This window comes from Aptenodytes patagonicus, chromosome 7 (assembly GCF_965638725.1).
Source record: "Aptenodytes patagonicus chromosome 7, bAptPat1.pri.cur, whole genome shotgun sequence".
In the NCBI taxonomy this organism is placed as follows: Eukaryota; Metazoa; Chordata; class Aves; order Sphenisciformes; family Spheniscidae; genus Aptenodytes; species Aptenodytes patagonicus.
In genome coordinates, this window is record NC_134955.1 from 64,817,713 (window position 1) to 64,836,820 (window position 19,108).

The 19,108-nt window shown below is 46.1% G+C and overlaps 1 protein-coding gene across 4 annotated transcripts in view; it reads right to left on the bottom strand.

The window, feature by feature from the left end:
* Positions 1–1,113: 1,113 nt before the first annotated feature.
* The window catches only part of PPP1R36 (protein phosphatase 1 regulatory subunit 36), a 33,961-nt gene continuing 15,966 nt past the window's right edge, over positions 1,114–19,108 (bottom strand). For 3 of the 4 annotated variants that reach the window (XM_076345606.1, XM_076345605.1, XM_076345609.1), the window contains 6 exons: positions 18,101–18,199; positions 14,067–14,207; positions 5,315–5,354; positions 3,841–4,037; positions 3,565–3,753; positions 1,114–2,275 (listed from right to left, as the gene is read on the bottom strand). In XM_076345606.1, the coding sequence (XP_076201721.1) occupies positions 2,035–2,275; positions 3,565–3,753; positions 3,841–4,037; positions 5,315–5,354; positions 14,067–14,207; positions 18,101–18,199 (907 nt within the window). In that variant the 3' untranslated portion in view covers positions 1,114–2,034. The remainder of the gene's footprint in view (positions 2,276–3,564; positions 3,754–3,840; positions 4,038–5,314; positions 5,355–14,066; positions 14,208–18,100; positions 18,200–19,108) is intronic. The other variant, XM_076345608.1, reaches the window with a different exon arrangement.

Consider the following 19,108-nt stretch of genomic DNA (forward strand, 5'->3'; position numbering starts at 1 on the left):
TGTGCAACTCTGAAATCTCTGCCCCAGGCACTGCAGGGACTGTTCACAAATCCCAGTTATTAGCAAATACCACAGACTACATTGCCCTACAGGGCTGATGTGGCAAAGGACTCTTTTCCCTCATACTCTTTCCAAGGCCCCGTACAGTGCCTGTTTGCTTGGACGTGACAAAGGAAGGTGCTTTTGCAAGGACTAGTGCACTGGGATGTCAATCCACAGATCAGCTAAAGAGATAAAGCTGTACCCATCGTTTAGGATATAGAGGACTCCTAATGCAGGAACTGAAAGGTTGCTCCCAAGACCATGAGAAGGAAGCTGTGCTGTAGCCTCCCTCAGCTCCAGGTATTAGCCAACATCTTGCTGCATCATTCAGTAAGGAAACCATGCTGCTGCAGGGCAATCATACCACAACTGCCTGTTGCATGTTCAGCCAGGTATGCACCATCCAGGAGTCACCCATGCAGCCGGGAAAGACAGTTGCACATGCTTGAGCCCAGCCAAGCTCTCAGGAAACCTGCAACTAAAGCACCGGCTCAAGGTCTCGTCACCATTTTTCAGACCATATGAGCACTAACCTGCCTGCCCAAAATTAATGTATAACCTAGAAATGTTGATTTTGAATAAAGAGTGTACCATTCCACATCACGTATATGAGGAAGATACAGCAGTCTCACATACAGTTCTAAATATATCTTTTATATTTCTTCTCCTTTGGGAGAGAATATATGTTTCCACCCCACAAAATTCTAAGAGGTTATTTTTAAATATTTTTGCTCTGTACCAGAACAGATGTCTAATGAAAGGCTTGAGAGAGAAACTGCAGGCCACAACAGCCTCATCCAATGGTAAAAGGACTCACCTGACACATGGAAAACAAGCCTCGGCCACAATGCTACTTAGATGTTAATATACTATGTGCCAGTCTAAGTGAAGAGACTAAATAATAGCTGTGAATCTGTAGTTCAAGTGTCTGTCTCAATAAGGCAGTGCAGGGCCATCCCACAGAAGTGATCTAGTCCCCAGACTATTGGTTACTCCAGAAGAAGAAAATTTCTCATCATAATTGTGCTGCAAAATTTTATCCTTTTAAAAACAACTACACATTGCAAGGGAAAATTGTATTATTTTTATCCAGCATAGATATATTTTGCTGAAAAACTTCCAAATCAGCACTAACGTGTCAAATTTCTCCTCTTAACAATGACAAAAATATTACCTCTCTGATTTTCTTCCACTGTTTAATCATCCATTATTTTTCCATTTATTCTTATTGACTATGACAAAGTCAGGGTTTCATCCTAAATTTTCCTCCTGATTAGCATGTACAGATAGTCTTATAGGTAAAATGACACCATTTCTTACCATGAATTCATTTTGTTTCAAGATACTGACATCCCAGCTGCATATTTTAGTTTGAACATCTAAGATCTGCTTTCCCAATCATGTAAAATCAATTATAAAAATAATTTTTAAAAAAACATTAAAAAGATAAAAAGAAATGAAGACGTAGATATTTTAAATAACAGCATTTCTCTTTGCTATACTTATTTCACAATGAGTTGTAAATTAGGCTAGCTATATCTGAGAACAAAATGAGAGATGATGGAAATAAAAAAAGAAGTAAACACAATATATTAAAGATTCCAGAGTAACTTCCTTCAAAAGCAAAATTTCAGCAACTTTTAGACTGTAGTAAGTCATGTCTCCTGGTTGCTTTGCTAACCCTTTAGAAAAAGAGGGTTGACATTAAAATCAAGAATCATGTTCATCTGCAAGTGTCAAAGCACTTCCCAAATTAAGCCAGTAAAATAATCTTCTCAGAAATGGTGCAATGAAGGCATTAAGATGAAGGAAAAATAGTTAGTGACAGAACCAGGGATGACAGTCCAGGTGTCCAGTCACCCAGTCCAGGCCCTTGCGTGCTAAACTACCCCACCTCTGACAAATGAATTAGGCTTCTTGAGCTGCAATTTCAAAGTGATTTACTTAGCAATGTGAAACCATGCCACTCAACATGAGAAGATACCACTTCTGCTAGTTGCTCTGATTACAGTCACCTTCTGCCATTCCTCTTGAGAGCACAGCGCTCTGACTGCTAAGCCTGTTTTGGGGACTTCTCAGAGGTGGCAAACTGAGGTCATTTGTCAGGATGGAGAAACCACTCTTTATTCTTCCTTGTTCTTGTTCTTCCTCTTCCTCCTCCTCCTCCATCGCCCCGTCAGGCATGCTCATCAAAGATTTTAACTCGCTACAATGAGCTCCAATGATGCCCACCCTGTTAGGAAACATCGTGTTAATCTGCTTGACACAATGAAGCAAAGGAAAACAGAAGAAAGGGGGACAGATTTGTAATGTTTCCTAGGTAAACCAGCAAGGAACCTTGCCTCCTTTAGCTGGACTGTACATAACACATTATGCAGAGCATATCTGCTCTCCCCCAGGGAAAACCGAATAACCATTCTTATACCCTCAGCACCTTGCACACCACGTCATGTTCCTGTCTGGAGTGTGCATGCACACAACATGAACTGCATGCGTCCAAGTGAAGCTCAGCGCTTCCTGGAAAGGTTGGCCCTGTTGCATACGAATTACATGACCTGGTGCATAAGCTATAAAGCCAAGATGCTCAGGATGCGCCCAGCTTCCAAAGCATGCGCAAAACAATTACATGTGCATTTGTAGCAAATCTCACACTCTCAAGAAATACTGGACTTGCTGGTCACGTGTTGTAGATACGTCCAAAGATTTCGCATGTACAGTGCTGTAGCATTCATTAGATTGCCAGAACTCTGGAAGATCCAGACAAATTAAGGCAATTCTCAAATTCTAATTTGCAGGCCGAAAAAGAAGACTTATGTGGGAAAGTCTTACAGGGAGCCTTAGATATACTTCAACAGAGCAAATCAACAGAGCAAAACTGATTTACAATGGTCCTGTTTACATGAGTTATTACATAAAAAAGTACTGTAGCAATACTTTGGTTAACCATGGCTGGATGGAAAATGGAATTCCCCTCATATGGCGTACCCAGGCTTGAAAAATTTTTATTTTATCATGAATCAGAAGAAAAGGTTCTATTTCTGTTACAATTGAAATTATATTTTAAAAGTACAATGTAGTAACAAAATGACTTTGTCAGAATAAAGTACATCAGTAACGTCTGATCAGAACACTGTTAAAAACTAACAGTCAAGAAGAAATACGAAATTGGAATGAATCATGAGAGGGAAAAAAACCAAACATCCTATTTTGATTTTGAGAGGTTTTGATTAATTTCTGTTCAAATTTATGTTAAAGCATATTTCCTTTCCCCAGAAAACTTGTTGAGTTTTAACAAAACAGTACGATGGACAGTAACTTTGCCATCAGTTAACCAAGAGTACTACCTCTGCAAGTTTCAGGCTCACTCATGCCTGTCTTGCCTTCACTCCTCTTCCTCTCTAACTCCCGTGTAGACCAAATTCTCAGTCCAATGGCCCCTCTCCCTGTGAGGAAGAGCTAGCTGTCCGACATCCTTCCTCATAGCACTACCAGATCTATTTATGCAGAGAAATAGCCCCTTACTTGGTAGTGAACAATTCTGAGAAGTCCGGCAGTCCGTCACACCTGCAGGGTCGAGGGTCTCTGCCCCGACAGTAGTGGTTCTGGGAGAGGTATTGAGCACTGTCCTTCGGTAAGGGCAGCAGCGTGCTGAGCACTGGCGAGCGCTGGTGAACCATGCTGTTTATGGAAGGATGCTTGGCATGGACTTTTCTTGAAAGAAAACAAATGCAGGTGTTACCTCAGTGTATTTGGACAGGACAAGTTCCCTAAGGACTCACCTGTGTGTCAAATGTGTACCTCAGATATGGCAATTGCACTGTATTTGCATCAGCAGTCCAGTCTCCTGCTTTCTGCAAGTCAACATTGCTCCTGTCTCTTAAGGCAGGATTGAACATGTTGGAGAAAAGAAGCCTGCCGATTTCTTCCCGAATCACTTGGAAGTGCTTCCGTCTGAACACGAGCCAAGCCACATAGCTGCAGTAGTTGTAGAAGCCCTAAATTGAAAACACAGATCCCCTTTTCATTGGGAAAAGGCCCAGAGTCCCACTGCATCCCAGAGTGGAGGTTGGCATGACTCCACTAAAATGCCAGCAACCATTTGGCATCAAACTTCACCATACATCAGTGAAGATTTGAAAGGACTGGTTTTTTAAAGGTATGCAGACAGGCTAGAAACAGAGTTAGCTCAGATGGATTTCATCTTGCTCAACTCTGACCAATTTGGCTTAGCCTTGCTGCTAGAAACTAAGGCAATAACCTGAGATGACCACCCAGTTTCCCTCAATAATCAATGGAAAGAGACCGATGGGATGAGTCATTCTGTGGGGATTCCTATCACATGCATCTATCTCAAGAGACAACAATTCACCCTCTGACTGAGCTTCTCTTTTCTGCATTGACTGCCAAGGCAGCCGAAGGGCACGGTCTGACTGGACAGCTGTTGTTTGGGCAGCCGCAGGTAGACAAGATGATTCCCACCCCGAATGATGCTATTATGGTCACAGAAAATATTACTACCAAATATGAACTCATCGCATCTCACCTCCGCATGTCTGCTTGCTGATTAAAAAACCAAAATCTAGCTTTTCACTCCTATTTTACATTTGTGATCCCTAGCATAAGCTGAATCAACTCCCAATAAATCGAATGTCTAAGTCTGTTCTTGAAAAGATGGCATCACCGGGACTGCTGTGTATCCTTGGAATTGAATCCACAGTTCTCCTCTTTCAAGGAAAGGCTTCCCAGTTTATGAAGTACAAAGTATAATTTGGGCCCAGCTGTTTCGTATTAATTTGCTGAAGCCCTGCTACATAGTGAGTCTCATAAATGGCTGATGGAGCTGTATGCTGCAGGCCAGAAGAGCTTATTGGCATCTAGAAAGGTCACCAAGGGCAATGGAAATAAAAGAAGGCTGTAAAATTTCTTACCTACAGAAATAAAACTATGAGGCCAATGATGAGAAGAAATCTATAGACCATACTTCCCAGAGGGACCTCAGGCTGTGGTGAAAACTGCCTGGAGTCCGAGAGCCACAGAGGGAATGAAATTCCCCGGCTGAGGGCTCCAAGTGGAAAAGGCTTGGGCTGAAGGGCAAAGAGATAGTATTTTACAGGGACATCTAGGCCCTAGAGGTAAAATTTCATCTAGGTACTCTGCCCTACAAGTAAACTACTGGGGGAACCAAAAAGGAAAGGAGCATTTGGATGTCCAGGGGAGGGACATGCTCTGGGCTGACAGTCACACTCTCCATTTATCTTTGTGTCTTTCTTACCTCAAAGAAGCTCCGATCTTTCTGCATCGATGTTCTTCTCCTAAGACAGTAAACAAGAGCACAAAATTAACAGCAGCAGTTGTCCTTTCAGTTCTCTGAACAGAGCATTGAATATGACTCATGGGGCTATGCCAAGCTGGCATTTCACCAGGGCAATAAAGTTGTTGCTGGTAGATCCTCATTACTAGCTGTCGTGGTTTAATCTCAGTCGGCAACTAAGCACCACGCAGCCGCTTGCTCACTCCCCCCCACCCGGTGGGATGGGGGAGAGAATTGGAAGAGCACAAGTGAGAAAAACTCGTGGGTTGAGATAAAAACAGTTTAATAATTGAAATAAAATGATGATAATAATTATATGATAATAATAATAATACACAAAACAAGTGATGCACAGTACAATTGCTCACCACCCGCCGACCAATGCCCAGCCAGTCCCCGAGCAGCGGCCCCCCCGGCCAGCTTTCCCCAGTTTATGTACTGAGCATGACGTCACATGGTATGGAATGTCCCTTTGGCCAGTTTGGCTGTGCCCCCTCCCAGCTTCTTGTGCACCTCCAGCCTTCTCAGTCGGGAGAGCATGGGAAGCTGAAAAGTCCTTGGCTAGTGTAAGCATTACCTAGCAACAACTAAAACATCGGTGTGTTATCAACTTTGTTCTCATCCTAAATCCAAAACACTGTACCAGCTACTAGGAAGGAAATTAACTCTGTCCCTGCCGAAACCAGGACACTAGCATGCGGAGACCCACTGTCCAAGAGAAAGGCAGGACTTCTGCATTGCTTCAGAAGGAGAAAATGCAAAATATTGTATGGCTCAGTTAATTAAATTTGACAAAGAACAAAGCTGGATGTGATGAGCAGGCAAGGCTCCCCTGCTCTGCTATCTAGACTGAGCTCTCTGCATGGGCCTCTCAAAAGTGGTCAGCGCAGATCTAATCCAGTTCCCACTGAAGTCAATAAAAAAACTCTTCCTGACATCACTGGAAGAGCAACAAGCAGAGTTACCGAGGGCACAAAGCCAGGCCAATGCTGAAACAATAAACTTGAAAACCAGGAAGGAGATGCCTGATTTATCTCCAAGAAGAAATGTAAAAGATGCCCAAGAATGACAAAGGGCCTTTGTTAAAGAAGCAGCAGTTTGCCCAGTGGAAGCCTGAGAGATGCTCTCGCCACCCACTTGAGCCTGGGGATTCTCACACAAAGCCAAATGACTGTCCATCATGGAAACGGCCATTAAAGCGGAGGGTGATGCACACATCCCAGCAGCCGCTCAGTTCTCCTGGAGATGGCACAACTCACCCTCATGGAAACGAAAGCAAATTTTCCCTGCTAGCCTACAGATCCCCACAGATCTGGCTTGGTCCTGCCAGATGCACAGGAAAGCCTGTCTCCGCATCAACTCACCAACTCCTGACATGTCCCTTATCCTCCTGATAACATCAAGTGTTCCACACATCTAGGGTATCCCCAGCTGCCATCACCCCAGAAATATCAATGCAGAGCAGACCATGAAGGTAATACCTTTCAGCCCTATAGCTCTATTTACCATCTTAGAATCATAGAATCATAGAATAGTTTGGGTTGGAAGGGACCTCTAAAGGTCACCTAGTCCAACCCCCCTGCCATGGGCAGGGACATCTTCAACTAAATCAGGTTGTGCAGAGCCCTGTCCAACCTGACCTGGAATGTTTCCAGGGATGGGGCATCCACCACCTCTCTGGGCAACCTGTGCCAGTGCTTCACCACCCTCAGCGTAAAAAATGTCTTCCTTTTATCTAGTCTGAATCTCCCCCCCTTTAGTTTAAAGCCATTCCCTCTTGTCCTGTTGCAACAGGCCCTGCTAAAAAGTCTGTCCCCATCTTTTTTATAATCCCCTTTAAGTACTGACAGGCTGCAATAAGGTCTCCCCAAAGCCTTCTCTTCTCTAGGCTGAACAACCCCAACTCTCTCAGCCTTTCTTCACAGGAGAGGTGTTCCATCCCCCTGAGCATTTTTGTGGCCCTCCTCTGGACCTGCTCCAACAGGTCCGTGTCTTTCCTGTACTGAGGGCTCCAGAGCTGGACACAGTACTCCAGGTGGGGTCTCACCAGAGCAGAGTAGAGGGGCAGAATCCCCTCCCTCAACCTGCTGGCCACGCTTCTTTTGATGCAGCCCAGGATACGATTGGCCTTCTGGGCTGCGAGCGCACATTGCTGGCTCATGTCCAGCTTTTCATCCACCAGTACCCCCAAGTCCTTCTCGGCAGGGCTGCTCTCAATCCCTTCATCCCCCAGCCTCTATTGATACTGGGGGTTGCCCCGACCCAGGTGCAGGACCTTGCACTTGGCATTGTTGAACCTCATGAGGTTCACACAGGTCCACTTCTCGAGCTTGTCCAGGTCCCTCTGGATGGCATCCTGTCCCTCTGGTGTGTCGACCGCACCACTCAGCTTGGTGTCATCTGCAAACTGGCTGAGGGTGCACTCGATCCCACTGCCTGTGTCATTGATGAAGATATTAAACAGTACCGGTCCCAATACGGACCCCTGCGGGATGCCACTCGTCACCGATCTCCATCTGGACATTGAGCCGTTGACCACTACCCTCTGGATGCGACCATCTAACCAATTCCTCACCCACCGGGCAGTCCACCCATCAAATCCATACCTCTCCAGTTTAGAGAGAAGGATGTTGTGGGGGATCATGTCAAAGGCCTTACAGAGGTCCAGATAGACGACATCTGTAGCCCTTCCCATGTCCACTGATGCAGTCACTCCATCATAGAAGGCCACTAGGTTGGTCAGGAGGGACTCGCCCTTGGTGAAGCCATGCTGGCTGTCTCAAATCACCTCCCTGTCCTCCATGTGCCTTAGCATAGCTTCCAGGAGGATCTGTTCCATGATCTTCCCAGGCACAGAGCTGAGACTGACTGGCCTGTAGTTCCCTGGGTCTTCCTTTTTTCCCTTTTTAAAAATGGGGGTTATGTTTCCCCTTTTCCAGTCAGTGGGAACTTCACCAGACTGCCATGACTTCTCAAATATGATGGATAGTGGCTTAGCAACTTCATCCACCAGTTCCTTCAGGACCTGTGGATGGATCTCATCGGGTCCCATGCACTTGTACACCTTCAGGTGCCTTAGATGGTCTCGAACCTGATATGCTCCCACAGTGGGCGGCTCTTCATTCTCCCAGTCCCCGCCTTTGCCTTCTGCGGCTTGGGCGGTGAGGCTCGAGGACTTGCCAGTGAAGACCGAGTCAAAAAAGTCATTGAGTACCTCCGCCTTCTCTGTGTCCCGGGTAACCAGGTCTCCCATTTCATTCCGGAGAGGGCCCACATTTTCCCTCATCTTCCTTTTATCCCCGACGTACCTATAGAATCTTTTCTTGTTGCCCTTGACGTCCCTGGCCAGATTTAATTCTATCAGGGCTTTAGCTTTCCTAACCTGATCCCTGGCTGCTTGGACAATTTCTCTGTATTTCTCCCAGGCTACCTGTCCTTGCTTCCACCCTCTGTAGGCTTCCTTTTTGTGTTTGAGTTTGTCCAGGAGCTCCTTGTTCATCCATGCAGGCCTCCTGGCGTTTTTGCCTGACTTCCTCTTTGTTGGGATGCATCGCTCCTGAGCTTGGAGGAGGTGATCCTTGAATATTACCCAGCTTTCTTGGGCCCCTCTTCCCTCCAGGGCTTTGTTCCATGGCACTCTGCCAAGCAGATCCCTGAAGAGGCCAAAGTCTGCTCTCCTGAAGTCCAGGGTAGTGAGCTTGCTGTGCGCCCTCCTCGGTGCCCTAAGGATCTTGAACTCCACCATTTCATGGTTGCTGCAGCCCAGGCTGGCCTTGAGCTTCACATTCCCCACCAGCCCCTCCTTGTTGGTGAGAACAAGGTCCAGCAGAGCACCTCTCCTTGTTGGCTCCTCTACCACTTGGAGAAGGAAGTTATCATTGACTCATTCCAGGAACCTCTCAGATTGCTTATGCCCTGCCGTGTTGTCGCTGCAACAGATGTCAGGGTGGTTGAAGTCCCCCATGAGGACCAGGGCTTGTGAGCGTGAGGCTACTCCTATCTGTCTATAGAGGGCCTCATCCACTCGGTCTTCCTGGTCAGGTGGCCTGTAGCAGACCCCCACCGTAATGTCACCTGTCCCTGCCTTCCCTTTAATTCTGACCCATAAGCTCCTCATCCATCCCCAGGCAGAGCTCCCTGCACTCCAGCTGGCCATTGACATAGAGGGCGACACCCCCTCCTCGTCTCCCCTGCCTGTCCTTCCTAAAGAGCCTGTATCCCTCCATCCCAACACTCCAATCATAGGAGGCACCCCACCATGTCTCCGTGATGCCAATAAGGTCATAGGCCTGCAGGTGTGTGCATGTCTCTAACTCCTCTTGTTTATTCCCCATGCCACGTGCATTTGCATAGAGGCATTTAAGTTGGGCCCCCGATGAAGCTGTCTCACTGGCTGGAGTTCCTTTGTGCTGCTCTTCAGGCGCTCTCCTGCTGACCTGTGATCCTTCTCCAGGCTCTGGGCATCTATTGCTGGCCCTGGCATCAAACTGGTAGGAGTGGGATGGATTGAGGTTCCCCTCCCCCAGCATCTCTAGTTTAAAGCCCTCTTCTCCAGCTTGGCAAGCCTATGACCGAAGATGCTCTTCCCCTTCTCTGACAGATGGACCCCGTCAGCCCCCAGTAGACCAGGTTTCTCAAAGCGAGCCCCATGGTCTAAGTAGCCGAACCCCTGGCTGTGGCACCAGTCCCGTAACCATTTGTTGATTCACCGGATTCGACTGGCGCTTTCAAACCCCTTCTCTTTGACCGGCAGGATTGATGAAAAAACTACCTACACTCCCGAGTCCCTTACCGCCACTCCCAGGGCTCTGTAGTCCTTCTTGATAGTCCTCAGACTGCTCCTGGCTGTGTCACTGGTGCCCACGTGAAACAGCAGCAGCAGATAGTAGTCAGTGGACTGTACGAGGCTTGGTAGCCTCTCGGTGACACCCCTGATGCAAGTCCCTGGTAAGCAGCACACCTCTCTAGAGAGTGCGTCTGGTCGGCAAATCTTCTGACTTTTATTTATTGATTTTTTGATAAAGAAGACCATGTATCTCCCTACCTGGCTCCCACCAACCGTGCTGACACTTCACATATTGTGCAAGGGAAAAGAAGCTTGACTCTGCAAGCGTGGCACGGCTGTTTGCCAAAGCAGAACTCCCAGAAGAACTCTGATGCTTTTGATTCCTTATGAATGCTGGTAAAGCACAGTATTTTGTCTTCAGAATACCAGAGTGGAGAAACCTAAAGTGACCCCAGCTTCTTAAACCTAAATGTGAAACCCAGCTTCACCTTTTAACATTATACAGATTGTGCAGTGTCTCAGAACTAGTCCCTAGTTTAGCAGAGAAAACTACGTGGAGGCCAGCAACAGAAAATAACACTAATAATTAGAGTCAAATAAGGCCAGGGGTCTCCACCCTTCTTTCTTCCAGTGTTTTCTTCCCTCAGGTGAGGTATTAAGCTAAGAGACCTGCTTGAAGTAAAGTTTCCTAAAGTAAGTGTTGAACTAGGAGGCACCTCCCATGTCTAGGGCACAGTTGCTAATTACCTAGGAAAATACAGAAAGGGTCAGGAAAACATCAAACTTGCAACAAGCTTCAGGACGGGACTTGTAAGAAACGTGAAAGAGTGAGCAAAAAGCATCATGCCTTCTAGTAATCTAGTAATACTGATTTCTCAGAGCTGTGAGGGGGACGGGATGAGTTCATGCATAAAAGAGGAGGACAGCACAGCCAAGGGCAGACAGTGCACGTAAGCGTGGGGATTGGGTGCAAGATGGTAGTGGCTTCAGACATCTACAAGAACTACTGTTGTGCACAGGGGCACATGGGGAAGAAATGCTTCCTGTGCCATTTAGCAGCTTCCTCCACCGCAGCCGTGACTCTAATTGCCCATGCATCAAGCCAGCTTCAAGGATCAGTAGGGGCTGGCTCGCCTGTGTTTGCGCCATTGATGCATGCAGCTTTGGGAACACTCCGTATTTTTCCCATTATGACAAATGCCCATAAGGAAACTGGCACCACAAAAAGGTTGCACAACCCCCACCAACTTAAAAGGAGAAAGCCAGACACGCCTATTCCTTCCTCGGCGTTGGAGGCACAAAAGGACTAATGCTAACATACACAAATAACAGGTCTGGAGGAACTCTCTCAAATTCCAGTCTGGGATAGTATCAAGATAGGATTTTAATGCTGCATTTTACAAATCATGTACATTGTTAAGATGAAGATGTTCTCCACCTAAGCCTCCCTTTTTAAAATTTCAGAGAAAACCTTTACATGAAGAATCAATAATTTCATATGAACACATAGACATTTGGCAGACCTGGAAGGGAAAGCAGTTTACCAACATAGTATAAGATTTCATTAAAATGTTGCTATGGTGAATTAGAGTGAAAAGCAAAAGCTTCAACAGCATCATGAACCCATAGGTGGGTTATAAGAAAATATAGTAAAACTGGGGGTGGTACATTATCAATAGTTTCTCAGCTTTTTAATCTGAACATTTTTCAGGGTAAAAAAAAATCATCAAAAGTAACCCTCACCACAGTTTCCATTTTGATGAAGGACCTTTCCCATCCAAAAACATGTATGCTCAAAAAATTCCTAACCATCTTTTATAATTACGAGTGTTAATCAGTTCTGTCCCTTAGCTCTTGGTTTTGGCAGTTCATATAATGGTCTGGGAGGATCCAGATAACATTTAAGGCTAAACTGAGTCAGCCTGGAAAAGATTGTATTTATATAATTGCAGTATGGTATGGGAAGTGCCATATATTACAACACGCTCAGCATTAGCCTAACTCTGAAGTCAGCTGTAGTCAGCTACCGCCACCCTGCTATGACTAACTCTGTGAGGTCTCTCTTCATACAGCACCTTACATCATGAAGGATTTAAGACACAGCTCTTTTCTAGCCTTTGTATTCTTATGGCCCAGACACCGACATCCCAACCCACTGCCAGCTTCTAACCCCCACTGTGATGGAAATATTAAAGAACACAGTTTCTTGTTTCAGCTCTCTGCTCTCACTCCCCTGCTGCTGGTTTCTTCCCACTAGACCTTTCTTGCCTCAATCTTGCATATTCCCATCCACCAGACAATATGAGTGAGTGAAGAGGCGGCAGAGCTAACTAGCTGGGTATACGACAGGCTGTGTTATCCAGCTGCATCCAGTTCTTGGATTCAAGTCACTTTCTGCAGTAAGTTCCTCCAATTGAGTCTCATAAGTGCAGACATTAGGGCCACCCAACAGAAATCATGAAATGCTGTCATGACCCTCCCTGTCCAACCAGCAAGAAGGTTAAGAGGATGCCTCCGCTCAGCAGGAATCTGGAAGCAGGGATTTGGCACAGAAGGCTGCTCCCAGGAGTGCCTGGTGAAGTGCCGATGTGCCAGGATGCAGAGGGAACACATTCTTAACTCTCAGGGTCCAGCACCTTGTGGGATGGGGCACACTAAAATGAAAGCCCTGTTGGGACAGCAATTTCAGTTCCCCTTTGACTCCATCATTTCACAGGTTACCTTCTCCTCTTGATTAGAAGGAAACCCAGGTTCCCCCACCCCAGCCAGGAGGGGTTGGGGAAGGTTGCCCAGAGCTGTGTTGCAGGAAGGCAGGTGAATGTTTGTGACTCCTCTGGGGGACTGGCAGCAGTTTCACACCAACTGACTGAAAAAATTTGCCAGAAACTGCTCTGAGAAGATCCCATGGGACTGGGGTGCTAGGTGGGGACTGCCAGCTCCTTTCTACTGCCAGGGAAAGGAAACATTGTGTAGGAACATACACGGCTGAGGAAAGAGTCCCTAACAGTAACATGGTGTGTGATCTCTCTGTCATTACGTTCTCCTTCCACTAACCATTTTCTGAGGTGCTTAGTTGCTGACCAGGGTTAAACCACACCACCTTCATCTGTTAAATCTCCCCTTTTCTTGTCCTCATAATTCCCTTGGTTTCTCTCCCTTTTCAAACACCCTCCCATGCTCTCCTACCTTATTCAGTTTCTTTTTTAATTCCCACTATGGGTTTCTCTCCCCTTTCAGTTCATCGCTGGGACCACCTCATCTAAAGAGCAGTTGGTCTCCACCACTCTGAAAACGCCATGCACCATCTTCCCCCCTCGGAGGTAGGAGTCCAACACTTCCGATGCCCAAGCACAACCTCTTCTCGTCTCTACTCCCTTCACTTGCTGCCCTTCAGGAACATGGTCTCCTTCACTTGCTAGACTAGTCTTATGCTATCATCTCAGACTTGGCATAAGAGGAAATTTATGCAGGGATCAGTGGCAACCAGCAGGTACATAACCATTTGCTTTCAAGATTTAGTTAAGCGAAAGTGGCAGGAGTAAGATCCAGGGCTGGCACTGATTTTTGCCCTGCTGACTTTCACGTTGAACCCATTAAAGTTTCCTGCTCTGTATATCTAGCAAGGCTTCCGCATACCAGGGCTAGAGCTTTCCAGTCTGGTATCCAGAGCTCTGCTGCAACTCATTGTGGCCAAATCAGTTGGCAACAACTCACCAGAAATACTTTTGGAGCCGGTTATGAGATGAGATAGAGCTGCAGGGAGATCAGGACACTTCTGTGTCTCATGGTCCCTTAGCCCTCTGCGACTCCTTGACTCACAAGACATTTATTACCCTGGGCATTCACTTGTGGCACTCAACAGAGGCCTTGGCTCTGGGCTGCAGTGGCCCTTGACATAGCGAGAGCCCCCAGAAGGGATTGGCTTACTTTCCACTAGGCATGTGGTGCTGCTGTGCCATGCCTCGTCCAAGGATGAGGTTACAGTACACCTTGGCAAGGTGAATCCTGGCCACCGCTAACTTCGCCAACACATCATCCATTTCTTTCTTCTCTAAAAATACCATAGTCCTGTTTAAAACAAAAAGGGAAAAAAAGTTTTCAGGGAAGGTGCTCTGGACAGAAGGGATGCTAGAAAGAGTGACTGCTCCTGAGAAGTAAGCATGATTTTCAGGCACATAAACCAACGCTCTGCGTGACACCACCGTCAGGGGACACCTCTGCAGCAAGGCTGGGCTCAGACGCTTCCAGCGCAGCTTGGCAATGCCGGTGGGGCCACAAGGCCTGGGGCTTGGGCCCAGACAGTCTTTCTTGCCCCACGCAACTTATAAGCTGCATGCTCACAGCCCCGTCAGGTTGCCGTCTTTGATCCTGCATAGCTTATGAACCCTTTTTGCAGCCTGCATAAAAGCCCTGGAGGGGCATTTAGATATCTCCGGGCGGGCAGCCTGGAGCGGCGGGTCTGGCTCATTCAGAGACAGCACTTACTCCTCTTCAAAAAGACACATGAAGTGCTTTGGGACTGCCTCTAAACAGGAACGGCTGACACCGCAAGCCTGTATTTTAAGCCAATTCAGATCAAACACTAAGGAAATGCCAAACCAAAGAGCTTTCTATTTCCTCTGCTTCCCCTGTAATCCACCCAACTGTCTGCCGGTGCCTGGGAGTGCTGCTGGCCTAAAAGTTACCAGCCTCCTTTCACACTCAGGAGAGTTGGTTTTATCTGTCCTATCCCTGATGGCCTCCAGCTCTAAAGCTTCCTATACAACCCACCTTTAATAAATTAGGACAATTACTCTGGGCTTCTCAAGGATAATTGCTAATAAAATTCAGCAGATTTTCCTCAAAAGACATGAAAGGATTGGAAGCAGAAACAGACAGAAACTAAAGGGGAAAGAAAATGCAGGACAGAAATAATAGCCCTTGTTCCATTCATGTCTCAACCACCACTACTGAGTTTTTGTTCTTAGAGTCACATATTTCAGAGGTGAATACTCCCAAGCCGTCTCTGGTGGGGGAATGCCTCATGCCCGCTGCTTTGGAAAACTGGTTGGTTGTTTTTGAAGTTAGTTACAAGATCTTCCTGAACCTAGAAGAAGCCAGGAAATCCTCAGGCTTGGATTTACAACGAATCAGCATAGCATCAACAAAAGACAAAGTCACAAGAAGGCAAAGATGCCCATATTCATCCTGACGTTCTCTGATAGGAACCCCTTCCAATACTTTCTTTTCCAAAGATAGTTTAATGCACAGAAGCAATGACTTCTGAAGCCAGGACGGTCTTAGACGTTCTCTTGAGGCACTGTGGACACTGATACTTCTACACGGTCTAGGTTCAAGACAGTTGAGGAGCTATTCAGACCATCAGGCCTGGCTCCCTGTGGACGACAGTAGTCCCAGCAGATTAGTTAGGCATCTCTCATAGGCAGCCCAAATGGGAGGAACCCCAAAACACACCAACTAGGAGCAGGAATAACGAGCATTGTTTTCCGTGTTACTAGGTTATCACATGGGGTCTACAAGAAGAGCAGCTCAAGGACTGCACAGCCATTGGATGTGTCTGTCATACAGGAACATCAGGCTGATAAAGGACTAGGTGGGTCACCAAGCCCAGTCTCCAAATAATCTGTCTGTCAGATCAACTGGGAGCAAATTAATAGGTGTCACTAACGAGACACAGGAAATGGTACTGGCATGTCTTGCCTCCAGTCTGTCTCTACTTGTGGCACAGAGCCAGTACTACATAGGAAAGCAAAAAAGCCTCTGAAACTAAATTACGTCTTGGAGGAAGGGGGAGGGAGTTTTCTTCCTAAGCAGGCCACTAGCAACAGCCCTGAGCATGGGATTTATGTGGGATAGATATAGGAAAACAGATGGCTATGCAATCTTCTTTCACATTCTCTCAAATGCATCAGCATATCGCAAACCCAAGGATTCTTATCACAAGTGTAATTTTATGTCATTATGATTCTATTATGTAGTTATAAAATCCCCTTCTCAAGCTCATGGAGCTCCACCTTCAGAAAAAAGTAGTTTTCTTGCTTACCCCCACTACTTCCTAGTGGAAGTCCATTCCAGAACTTTACTCCACAGGAGGGAAAAGACAGTTCTTGCTACATTTGATTTGAAATATAGCACATACCAAGTTTGGAATTAGACCAGGTGGGTAACAGAGGAAATAGGAGGTCTTGAACGGGGAAAGAAGATGCAATGTCAGAAAGCTCCTCACACCGTGATTAGTATCTCCCTGCTCCTCCAAGTCAGCTAAGATGCTAGAACAATTAAGGATGAAGTTCAACATTAAATAGGACCTAAAATTGCCTTTTGTCATTTCACTTTCCTTCCCTGTATTTATACTTCAGAAGATCAATACCCTGACTCCCTGCTTCTGCATGGTGTCCCTTTAAGCTCCTCTGATGTTACGCTGCACGCAGGTAATCCTGACAAGCAAGTCACTTCCCTTCAGGGGAGGTAACGAATCTAAATAAAACAGTATTGTAGAATATCCCTTTGGGAAGCGGAGTGTCAACATGTTTTCCACCAAAAGGCAGGGGTCGCTTTGAGAGCACTGCATGCCAGAACACACTGAAAAGTCTCTCCTGGCAGGGTTTATCCAGTGCTTATAGCTGATACCTACTACCCAGAGCCCCCTTGATCCGGGAAACATAACCCTGTATTGCAATAGGTCCACACTCCTCTTTGTTTGACTCTGTATCTGTATTTGCCACACCAGTAGATGATATGAGCCATTCTGAGATGTCATGGCCCACGGAGTGGCCTCCTTGTCCTTTACCAGCAAAAAGTGAGGGGGTCATTTTGTAAACTGCAGCCCAGAGCACTTCAACTGAATCTATGACCTTTGTGTATGAAACTACGCTGATGGTTTTCTTTATTTATGAATTATTCCTTGCACAATGAAGGAAACACCTTGGATGTAGAACAAATCAATTCCTTAAGGCCAGCAATCCTCCAACAGTCTTTTCTTCAATCCAGATAAATCAGCCCCTCTTTATATCAAGGCTTCATGAATTGTGAAGTAAGTAATCATTAGGTGTTTTAAGAAGATGGTCAATCAATTCTCAGAGACTATTACAGACTCCAGAAAATCATTGAAGTTTATTACAATAATAGTTTGTAACTCTGTAATGCTTTCTCTCAAGGCGTATAACCCTCTAACACAGCAGCTCCTAAACTATTCCCCTGGCATCCCCACTTCACTCTGCAAGGTTGCAAGTGTGGTCACACACCCTTACTTGGGAACTGCTTTCCTAGCATATATTCCTCATGTTGTAACATGTTTCTAGCACCTAAGAGTCATCTGAACCTGCTTTGCAAAGTGTTTAGAAATGAAGTCTTAAAGCAATGTGACCCACAGCACAAATTAACACCCAGCAGATTCAGTTGCAACTATTTGGTGCTCTGTATTGCAAGCAGAAAAGACTGGATGCTAATGTTATTGCTGGGAAATGGCATTAAGGGATAATAATTCAATTCAGGGCACTCACATAGGTTTAACGGTGGTGGTAGTAGTAATGATTTATTCAAATTGCAGCATCACCTTGAAGAGCCAAATTATTTGGCGACCCCATTGCAGCAGGACTGGATCCAGCCACCACCTTGAAAGGGAGACTACGGTGATGCCATGCCATGTGAACAGCAGTGCATGCCGCTCAGGGCAAGGCTGGGGCAAAACGGGGTTCAAACCCTCCCAGAAAATCTGTCTCTCTACATAGTCAGAGGAGCCTGTGTCCTGGAGAGCACAGAGGACAAGGGGACAGGAGACATAAACGGTGAGACCAAGGGGTTCTTCTCCTTAGTATTCCATATATAGACTGGGCCAGTATAGCAAGCAGTCCTTGCTCATATGCAGAATCCCACTGATTCTGACCCAAAAGACTGCCCTGTGATTCCAGATTTGCTGGGGCAAGCTCTGTGTACTTACACCCCTAAAGTCTCATACTCACGAAATCAAGGATCTGTACTTCTTTTCCAGGGCAAATTTTTCCAGGTAAAAAGATAGGTAGAAGAGCAGGGCCATGAGGAACTCATCTAGTTTCTCATTCCTAAATGGAAGGTAGAAAGGTCACTGTGAAGTCTGCAGATTTGCAGGTATAGACACCTCCAGACCATTATGAAAAAGAACAAAGTCTCTGCTCAAGGGCCTGCATTATACCAAATATTAGCTATAGGGTTGAGACCTATTCGTAGCAAGCACTCCACCCCACACTAAGACTTTGAAGGCTTTTAGAGAATTACTAACAGGGTCCAGTAAACACGCTGAAGAGTGGATTGAATTGGATATTACCAGACACACTTCGAGAAGCATGTTTTCTGCACTGAACATGCTGGAAGAGTGGCATTCACATTCAAAGGAAAAGGGGGACAACTCGGACACCCCTCCCCTTCTGAAAGGACAGTATGGCTAAAGTTCAACAAGGTCTACAGATACATTCCTAAGTCAAAGGCAGTGCAGCCACTGTATGGCCCTGGTGATCTCATGGATATGCCTCTGAGATATAATGCTCCGCCTGCTGCCTCCTCACTTTTAGCCTATAGAGAAGTAATGCTGATAAGTGACAGCAGCAAATAATGAGCCCTGTAGCTCTGACGGGAACAGCAGCAGCAGCGGAAGGCAGCCCAGATTCCCAGTCACGTTAGCACTCCTGGTGCACGCAGTGTTGGGGATGCGCTGGCTAACATGGAATTTAACTTAGAGTAAAATGGGTAACAACCTTTGGATATTTAGGCCCAAGTTCTTGTCTTCCTTTAGGTAACAGAGTGGAAGGCTTTCAAACAGGTGATAGGATTATTTCTCTGCACATGTCGAGGACAACATGCATTTGGTATTGTTTCCCACAGAACCTCACAGATGAGAGATTTTAAACCTCTGATATGTCATAGTCTACTTCTCACACCCCCTGGTCCCTCCACTACCAGCTACACACACATAATTCTTGAAACAAACTCGAAAT